At 34.8% G+C, this 10,080-nt stretch overlaps 2 protein-coding genes across 3 annotated transcripts; both read right to left on the bottom strand.

The window, feature by feature from the left end:
- On the bottom strand, window positions 809-1,462 carry LOC107647178 (pentatricopeptide repeat-containing protein At4g14820-like). The gene is made up of 2 exons (XM_016351295.1): window positions 1,355-1,462; window positions 809-1,234 (listed from the first exon to the last, which is right to left on the bottom strand). The coding sequence occupies exons 1-2, from the start codon at window positions 1,460-1,462 to the stop codon at window positions 809-811; spliced, it is 534 nt and encodes a 177-aa protein (XP_016206781.1).
- Window positions 2,353-6,876, bottom strand: LOC107604753 (phosphoribosylglycinamide formyltransferase, chloroplastic). Of its 2 annotated transcripts, XM_021104728.1 has the most exons (7): window positions 6,414-6,876; window positions 5,483-6,108; window positions 4,716-4,827; window positions 3,544-3,720; window positions 3,319-3,445; window positions 3,045-3,165; window positions 2,353-2,723 (listed from the first exon to the last, which is right to left on the bottom strand). In XM_021104728.1, the coding sequence occupies exons 2-6, from the start codon at window positions 5,829-5,831 to the stop codon at window positions 3,052-3,054; spliced, it is 879 nt and encodes a 292-aa protein (XP_020960387.1). In that variant the 5' UTR covers window positions 5,832-6,108; window positions 6,414-6,876; the 3' UTR covers window positions 2,353-2,723; window positions 3,045-3,051. The 2 variants fall into 2 exon arrangements, with proteins under 2 accessions (XP_020960387.1, XP_020960386.1); XM_021104727.1 differs by lacking the exon at window positions 2,353-2,723 and having other exon boundaries at window positions 2,757-3,165.

Raw genomic sequence — 10,080 nt, 5'->3', positions numbered from 1 at the left:
TAAGATTTATTCAAATATCTAAAGTAAAATGATAGGATAATATAAAAAATTATTTAAATTGATGTCTCTTCTAGTAATTTTTTATCTAAATGTGATTTTGAATAATATAATTCAAATAACATCTATTTTACTATAATTCATTTTGATATAAAAATTGCCAAATATAGATCACGTTAACATAAATTTACTTTTCATCAAAATCAAGTTTGCAAAATCAATTTTATGTAAACTTCTGTTTACAAACTGTAATCCAATTACACACAAAAAAGTTGCCAAATATAAAAATAAAACGTTCAAAAAACTCAAACACGCTTTTCTCTTTTCTAATACAAATCCAAACACACCCTTAATTGTCATGATCCTCTAAAATTCTCTCCTTAGTCATTATCCTTGTGTATTACTATTACCTATGACTAATTGCATTTACACTATTGGTTAAATATATTTTTTTTATTAGAATAAATAAAATTAATAGCTAAGAGTGGAAAAAGGCCAACAGCGTATCAAGTGACTGGCCTATAGTCTGGTTGGTTTAACATTAAATAACTTTAAACTCAAGCTATTTTAAAAGTTTAATTTCTTTATTCGGCTAGGTCTGGTCTGACAAACAATATTTAGACTCAATCATTTTGGAAGTTTACATAGCTTGATGTTTTAGATTAAAAAGTATAATGTAAAACATCACTATGGCTAACGAGATTGAACATTGAATATTTCACAAACGTTGGAAATGAAATTCTTATCCGAAGAAAAAGCGCAATGGATAAAAAAGAAAGAAAAATGATAGACCAATGTGATTCTATCAAAATCAGGTATGTACTCTAATCCTCCTCATCTGTTCACATTTCTCCCATTTTTCAGAAGCTGCATAGGTATTGAACAGAAGTACATTGAGAGAATCAGAACTTGAAACAGTGCTTGCACCAATTAACTTCATTACTTGTTCTGCAATTTGCACGTCTGAATGAATCTGGCATGCACCAACCAGTGCCCCAAAAACAGCTTCATTCGATTTCATTGGCATTCTCTTTACCTTCTTTAACCTCCCTGCTCTTCCCAATAGATCAACCATGCATCCATAATATCTGATTCCTATTTCAATTCCATATCTTTCCATTTTAGTTGTTATTTCCAAAGCCTCATTTATCAAACCACCATGAGCACAAGCAGAGAGCACAATGAGACAGGTTATTGAATCAGGCTTTATATTTGATTCCTTCAATCTGCCAAAATCCTTCACCCTTCATTTCCTCAAAACACTGCAGTGCTTTTTCACCAAATCCATTCTGGACATGCCTAGCAATCATTGGATTCCAAATCTCCACCTTGCGTTTTGGAACGCCTAGAAAATCACCTTAGCCTCCTCGACATTGCCCTTCTTGCAATAACCACAAATCATAGATGACCACACAAAGCAGTTCCTCATTGGCATCTGTTCAAAGATCTCCCTGGCAGCTTCCATATCCCCATTCCTAGCATACCCATCAAATCACAATCCATGTCACGTGTTTTTCACCTCGTCCGGAATCTTATTGAACAACCTCCTAGCGTAGAAAGAGAAGAGAAGAGAAGAGAGGGATACTGTAGAGAGGGATTCTTAAATTTGGGGAATAAGGTTTTTAATTTTGATTTAAATACCAAATTGCACGAAAAAAGATTACTAATCCACACCAACTGACTGTTAGAGTTCAGATCAGCTTTCCGATGGCATCAGCTTTCCGATGGTGCCAGATGGACGGAATGTGCCTGAAGAACGACTCTGCGTCCCATAGTACAACTTCAGGGACAAAAATAGATAATTATTAACTTTATGGATTACTTTGAGTCTAAAATGTAACTTCAGGGACCACTTTAAAATTTAACTCAAAATACTATTATTTCACAGCTTATGATACAAAATATGATTTAATTGTTGACATTTTGCTATAAAGAGGAGATAGGTATTTTTATTTTTGGGTATTTCGCTACCTTGCTTATGAAATAATGGAACATAGAGATAATGCCCACATTTGAAAACCTTTTGATTTCTTTACAAATTGATACATGTCAAATTTTTTTTTTTTTGTTTAAAAAAGAAATCTTGTATGAATCCAGCAAAACATGGGAAAATAATAAAATTTTTATTTAAATAAAAAATAAAAAGGCCAACTTTCTCAACTTATACTTAATTTATCATCAAACAAAATACAAAAACGCTAATTTTCATGCCTATCATTTATATTTTATTTTCAATGTCATATCTTGTCTTGTTCTGACGACCAAACACATCCTTGTTGACCCACACAAGTGAATCAAAACTCAAGGATAAATATGCCCCAAAAAATTGGCCCCGACGGGGAGGAGAGTCAGAGATAGAGAGAGACTTAATCAAATGATGAATAAACTACGAATGTGATACAAATATATATAACTGAATTTGGATGTCATAGAGCTCACCCAAAAAAATAACAATAATGAGATGCCATGTTTCTAGTTTGTATGGGGTAAAAGGGGTCCAAAATTATGAAGTCATCAGCCCTCATCATCTATTGGGAAAGAAAAATTATAACAAGTTTATATATACAATAAAAGAAATGTTTGTGGCTTCCTAATTAGATTATTAGATTATTCTTCAAGGGTTTGTGGACCCCTTGAAGGATCGCCCCCCTAATTGCTCATTTATTAATTCTTTCATTTACCTAATTATTTATGTATTTGTGAAGTTCCATAGCTAGCAAAATCCCCTGCAGCAGAAACAAAAGTCTAATTACTCAAGGTTACACTCAATGTTATTCAATCCTTACTCTTAATATTAAGGTAAATGATATCAACCACCCTTGAGAATTGAGATTAAGTGATATTACACACAGCACTTCACTATTGGCAAAAGTATAAACTAGTCTCCTTAAGATTTAGATTATATGGCTCTCAATACACAGACACCCTTGATAGCTACGATATTAAGAAGTGTCATACGTAATATCACTTAACCTCATGGGAGATCAATGTCATTTATCCCTAATGTTATGAAACGAAAGTGTAATTGAAAGGCAAATTAAATTTACACCATAATTAGCAGAACTCATTGGGGTTATCTTTGCTTCGAATGAGAGGGACACCGTCTTCCCTCCAAACTATACGCTCTTCGCACAAAGCTTTGACCACCTCCACATATAACCGGTGTTCCTAAGTTCAAAAATGAAAACATAAGACAACAACGAATCGCTAGGCTTTTGATTACATCAATGTAAAGGTTCATGCATGCTTCTTGTGGCAAATAAATTTGCTGAACTTTCATTTAGGATTGAACTTGTTTAAAGACATATAAAATGCTATTACCTCCTTGAGAACCCTGGAAGCCAACTCCTCTGCAGTGTCATTAGCCAGTACAGGGACAGCACGTTGAGCAAGGATACGCCCCGTGTCATAATGTTCGTCAACGAAATGAATTGTAGGACCTGAATATCTAACCAACCCAGAAAAAATGAAGCAGAGACACCTGTCTCCCATACGAAGTGTGACAATTCAAGTGAAACAGCATGAGAAGTTTGGCGAGAAGTGTACCTTACACCCGAAGCAATAACTGCTTTGTGCACCTTCAGACCATAGTATCCTTTGCCTCCAAAAGCTGGAAGAAGTGATGGATGAATGTTTAATATGGACTTTTCATAAGCCCGAATCAATTCAACAGGTATAAGTTTGAGGAATCCAGCTAAAAGAATAAAATCAACTTGGAAACTCCTGATGAAGAGAAAAAGTACTACGTTAAGACTCAATAGTATAACCACATCTACGTGGAATATCAAAATTATTGCTTATGCAAAGTTGCAGCTTTTTTGGCATCTCTTCTATACTAATAATGCAGATGCCTTTCAATCTAAAAGTAACACATCCGCCTTATGACACGACTTACAGTACCAGAAACGAACCGGAAAAAAAAAAAAGAGGAAAAAGAATTTACACTCTATTGTTTAATAGATTCATATCGGTAAATAATTTCACGGAGTATACTATGCCCTTTGTTACTTAGGTTACTTAGGCACTTCCGATGTACTGATTAGGAAGAGAGTGTTCCAAATCCTGTGACAGACTGCCTTGTGTTTCATGAAAACCAACCAGTCTACTAGATTTTTACTTGTAGATACAAGGTTACAAGCCAATACAACAGATACACAACAATCATAAAAGATAACAAAATAACAAGTTTATAATTTATAGCATATGTTCTTGGACACATCATGTAGAAATTTCCCATAAATCACAACTCGAGTTTCTTCATATGATAAGTGATATCCACAAAAGATGCAAATGATGCTTGAGATCTACACATGCAAATATGAGGATGAAAAATTAGCTAAAATGATGTTCTTATCTATGTTGATAAAGCTATTATTTTTGCACTGAACAATTTCAGATTGAGAAGGTGGAAAGCATTCAAAGCAATAATCATATTTTCTGCAAGTGCATATTCACTTGGAAGATTTGGTGGCTCCGTCCAAGAGGTCCAAAGGAGCTATTTGAGTTAAATTTTGTTGTTTCTGAGAAATTCTGGTATACTTACCTCTATTTTTATAGAAAAAGACATTTTTATACAACATGGTTGATCTTGCACGTAAGGAATGTGAAAGTATTTCATAAAATTGTAATAAAGAGACAGATTAACACATTGAAGAGTAAACCAAAGAAGCCATTGCAGCAAATTTAACAAAGAAGCACTGCACTGCACCGCACCGCACCTTAGTGTGTCAACAAGCTCACTTGGAGATAGCCCATCGGATCCATCCTTTACTTTAGGGAACAAAACAACTGAGATACCATTATTTCTTGCATACTCAGCACCTCCACAATCTGGAATAAAACAAATGAACAAAAGAAACTTTCAGTACACCAAGACACAAAAGGTTAACATACTTCCAACTTGAAGATAAAGTGCACTTTGGAAGAGCAAATGTTCTAATCAACAAAAAAAAAAGAAAAAAATTGCTTCCTTTTTGTTTTAAATGAAGGAAAAAGATGACAATGATTTCGTCCCTTATCAAATTTCTTCAACATTTCACCCTGGAAATGATGGCACAAATACAATAACACATCATGCAAGACAGGTTCAGTTCAGCTTATTTATCTTTGGTAGTTGTCCTCTAAACTAAGCTCAGTATGTACATCAGTACATGAATAGATTCACATAGTTTCTAATGATTGGTGAACGTATTCTAAGATTGCAGCATCTAATAGAAATATTGAGTTCAGCTCATTCATCCGTAATATATAAAATAAATTAATAAAGTACTAAACTCTCTAATTCTTTTAAAAGTTCATATAAATATATGAAAAAGAATTTTATTTAGTTAACAAAAAGTAATTTATTTTTACCAAAATAAGCTGAAACATTCGAACCCTTAATCCAAGTAATCTCATTTAAAAAAACTATCATTGAAGAATAACAGAAATATAAAAAAATTAAAATAAAAGAAGCAATGAAAAAGTTCAAGGATTCGAAGCATACCATGTTTATTTGTGACCAAAACAAGAACATCACCATGGAGTGAACCCTTCAACGAAGCCTCATGTATGGACTTGAAATTGGACCCTCCACCGGACACGAACACTGCCAGCTTCTTCCTCCTCACCGGCATAGTGGCCCCAACTTTCACCTCCTTCACTTCTTCTTCTTCTATCGTCCTCCTTACACAAAAGACCCTCTTCTTCTTTCCCTCAGTGTAACTGCACCCCAATCTCTGAATCCCAAGGTTCTTGGGCCCAACACAAGGTAAAGTATGAAGCTTTTTATGAGAGGGTAGCAGGAGTGACGAGGGTTTGGGGCAAAACCTAGAGAGGATTTGTTGAGCTTCCATGGTAATTATATCTTCCTAAAAGGAAAGGAAAAAAATAGGATAATGCTACAATTCTGTGTGTGTGTGTGAGGAGGAGCTTTTGTTGGAGTCAGGTAGGAAGGCCAAAACGGTGGTGTTTGGCGTTTGAGGAGATGATTAGATGACACACAACACACAAGACTGCATTACATGTATGGCAATTTTTTTTTAATGGGTTTTCTCCTAAAACACCTATCTTATTCCATCAGCACAAAACCCTAAACCCTTTTTCAGGCTTTCCACCAAAAGCCTCCGAAGCCTAATCACAGAGGGAAGAAAAACGTATAAAAAAATAAAAAGTAAATAAAAGAACCACACGCACAGCACCTATTATCTAATAAAACTATCAAATATCAATGAAAAATTCTTCCAGTTCCAATCTCTTGATTCACAGAACCTATTAGCATCAATATTACATACAAAATTACAAATGCAATTGATCTAGACCTATTACAAATTAAATCAACCAGTTGTACATACAAATACAATTAGCATCAATACATTAAAACAGCAAAAAAAAAAGTATAAAAAAATTAATAAGAATAACTAAATAAATAATCTCACCTACAGCAGAAGCAGAAAGCCAGAAACAGAGTCAGGGACGATTTTCCAACTTCGGGTCGTTGCAGTGTTACACCGTTGCAGAGCAAGCCACCGGCGAGAGAGAGCAGAGCTTCGGCACGAGCTGAGCTTCGAAGAGTTGCCAACACGATGACGACGGGGGAGCAGAGGCAGACGAGGCACGAGGCGGAGGCAGAGACAGGCGAGGCACGGCGAAGACAAGGCGGCCGGGACGACAGACGGAGGAGGCAGAGACGAGCGGAGGAAGCAGAGGCGAGCAAACACTGACGGCGCGGGGAGAAACATAGGAGCCGGCGAGGAGAGAGACGAGTGACGACCTCCGTTGTTGGCTGCCGTTGTGTTCGGCAGTGACCGTGCGGCGAGTGAGGTAGAGAAGTGAGAGTGAGTGTCTAAGTGAAGCTGGGATTCTTGGGAGAGCGTGACTTGAGGCAGTGTTTTGGATAGTCTCTTTGGTAGCGTATGATGGAGAGACGCAGACAAAAAGACTGAGAATGAGAGATAGAGACTAAGAGACACAGAGATTGAAATAAATTTTAGTATTTTGTTTGGTGTAAAATGGGAGATAGAAATTGAAACAAGAATAAAATTCTAATTTAATTTGTAAAAAGAGTAAAATTAGAATTAATTAATTAAAATGAGGGTATTTTAGGTATAAAATGTCATTAAAATTTCAGTATCTATCTTTAAAAATTTTAGTCCACTGTGTTCCTATTTTTTGGAAGTACTGAAATACTGAAATTTTAGAGACAGAAACAGAAATTTTAGTACCAGTCTCTGAACCAACAAACATAATACTGAGTCTCAGTCTCTCAGTCTGTGTCTCAGTACCTCAAAACAAACGCTACCTTTGAGACACAAATACACGGGAAGACACAGACACAAAATCTATAAAGCACGGACACTTCGCTGAGTTGTTATGTCCGCGTATCGAATACATTTCGAATACAACACTCACCGACACTCGTTCGACACGCGTGTCTGCTGTGTTCAACTGTGTCTTAATAAAAAATAAAACATTTTTCTCCGGACATGCTTTGGCACATCTAAATACCATGACGTATAAGCGTGTCCAATCTTATTCTTAACATATATTCTTAAAATAAATTTAGATATAGTATATATTATTATTTATTAAAACAAAAAATATTTTAAATACTTGATATAATTAAAATAAGACATTAAAAATAATTAAAAATTTTAATTTATATTTTAATATCAATAAAATATCATTACAATTTATCTAAAAAATACTTTATATTTTATATGTATGTGTGTCCCCGTGTCATGTAAAATTTTAAAATCCGCGTGTCGGCGTGTCCCGTGTCGTGTCGTGTCCCGTGTCCGTGTCAGTGTCCATGCATCATAGCATAAAATACACAATTTTTTTTGCTATGTTTGGTAATGATGTACAAGACACATTGATCTTAACTAAATATCATATTTACCTTTATCACTGTAACATCACTACCAACATTGCTTTCTACCATCACTGCAAATAATTTTTCAGCCTCAATCTAAATAACTATGAAATATCATTAAAATATTTAATCCAATAATCAAATCAATAATTTTTTTATATATAAAAAATTAAAACAGATATCCAAGAAAAGAAACTTGAACAAAATATATCCAATGAAAAAGAATAATGAAAAAAATACAAAAAACAAGTACAATTTAAAAAACAGATATGGAGGCGGTGAAGACAGATCTATATACAGGAAGAGGCAACGGAGGCGTCAGCACCGACACGAACCAACAAAGGCAATGGAGGTAGGTGAAGGTAGATCTAGAGGCAAGGCAAGGCAATAGAGGCATCGACACAAGCGACGAAGAAGAGAGGCGAACCAAGGCAGATCTGGAGGCGGTACGACGATGGGGATGACGGAAGGCGACAGGGAGGCAGCACAACGATGGTGATGGCAACAACGCTGAGAGGGAGATGAGGGTGGCAGCAGAAGAAGAGAGGAAGAGAGGCGGACAAAGGAAGGAAGCGATGGCGACGCCGGTAGTGATCGCGGTGACAATGGTGGAAGGAGAAGGCAGGGGTAGAATAGAGGTTGGAAGGTGGAATGAATTGGAGAAGAAGAGGGAGAGTTATGAAGATAGGGTAAAGGATAAAATTGGAATTTAAAAAATAACTAGGGATAAAATTGAAAAAATTTGTGTCTCATGGGTTATGTCTCAATGTCACAGCTTGAAGGAGATACACAAAATACATGTATTTCATATACATCTGTGTGTAACTGTGTCCATCAAAATTTTGTGTCTCAACAAACAAACAGTGTACACATTCCACCGTATCCATGTCTCTAGTGGACATGGACATGAACCAAACGCTGCCTGAGGTTGAGGTTGGGATTGTCATTGAGCACAACCTCGTGAAAATTAGTTCCTTAATGATTTTAATTTTGGATTAATTAGTTATTGAAAAAAAATAGTTAGATCTTTTAGAGAAAATATTCGATTTGGTTTCAGAAGTTATAATCGAATCTTAATTTAGTATTTAAAGTTTTAATTGTTTTTATTTAGTCTCTAAATTTTTTAAATTTTTATCACAGAGTCATTATTGGAGAGATGACGTGTACAATAGAATACTACGCTGGACTCCACTAAAACAACGTCGTTTTAGTTTGGCGCTTAAAGAGCCCAAAACAATGCCGTATCATGTTTTGAGATGGCAAACGTTTTAATTAAACAAGCACTACACCATATTTTCCTCATAATAGGACTATTCTTCTTTCTCTTCTCTTCAATGGCGTTGTTGCGAGTCTGACTTATCAGATTCGTTGAAGTCACGGTTCTCTTCTCTTCAACCACTTCACATTGCATCGGCCGTCTTCTCTTCACCTACGTTGACTAAGTTTGAGGTAAGAAAAATAGTGAAAAAAATTTTTCTATACCCATGATAATACTTTGTTTTTTTGCTTCACTTTTGGTTCCTCCTCTTTTTCTTTTGTATACATTCTAACTAAATGCATGTTGTTTTGTATGTTAGTATATGTTAATTTTGTGCTTATTCTCTGTTAAGGTTTATGTTTTCAGTGACTACCATTTAATTTTTTAGCTTATTAGTTAGATCTTCAATCATTTCTGTTTCTATACCATTATTTGATTTAAAGTATTTTAGGGGAGTTTTTTTGGGTTAGGGTTTTAATATTAGTGTGTTTATCTGAGAATCAGTGGATTAAGAAATAAAAGGATAGAATCATATTGTCATATGCAATATGTTACATTTGATTCTTCCTCTTGTTTATTTAAAAGAGAGGTGCAATTTTATCAAAGTCTTAATCTCTATATGTAGCCAAGTTAATTAAATCAATTGTTTCTTGTATTTTGTAACATGGAGTAATTGATCCAGAAGATTTAATTATTAATCATATATAGAGTAATTGATCTGATTTTTTAAATGAACTATTTTTGGTCTGTTGTTGTCTCATAATAACAATGCAATTTATGTTTTACCAAATCTAACCTTGTCAAGATATGATAAAGAGTAGTCAAATTATATTCTTTTGTCGTATTGCATTTCTCTTTCTTTAAATCAATTGAATTATGAATAAACATTGAGGTGAATTTTGTTGGTTTTTTATATTTACTATTGAAATTGTAGTGGTGGAATGAATTGAGAATTCTACTTAGTTGCACTGAC

The sequence above is a fragment of the Arachis ipaensis genome, chromosome B06 (assembly GCF_000816755.2).
Source record: "Arachis ipaensis cultivar K30076 chromosome B06, Araip1.1, whole genome shotgun sequence".
In the NCBI taxonomy this organism is placed as follows: Eukaryota; Viridiplantae; Streptophyta; class Magnoliopsida; order Fabales; family Fabaceae; genus Arachis; species Arachis ipaensis.
This window is presented reverse-complemented; position numbering and strand designations above follow the sequence as displayed.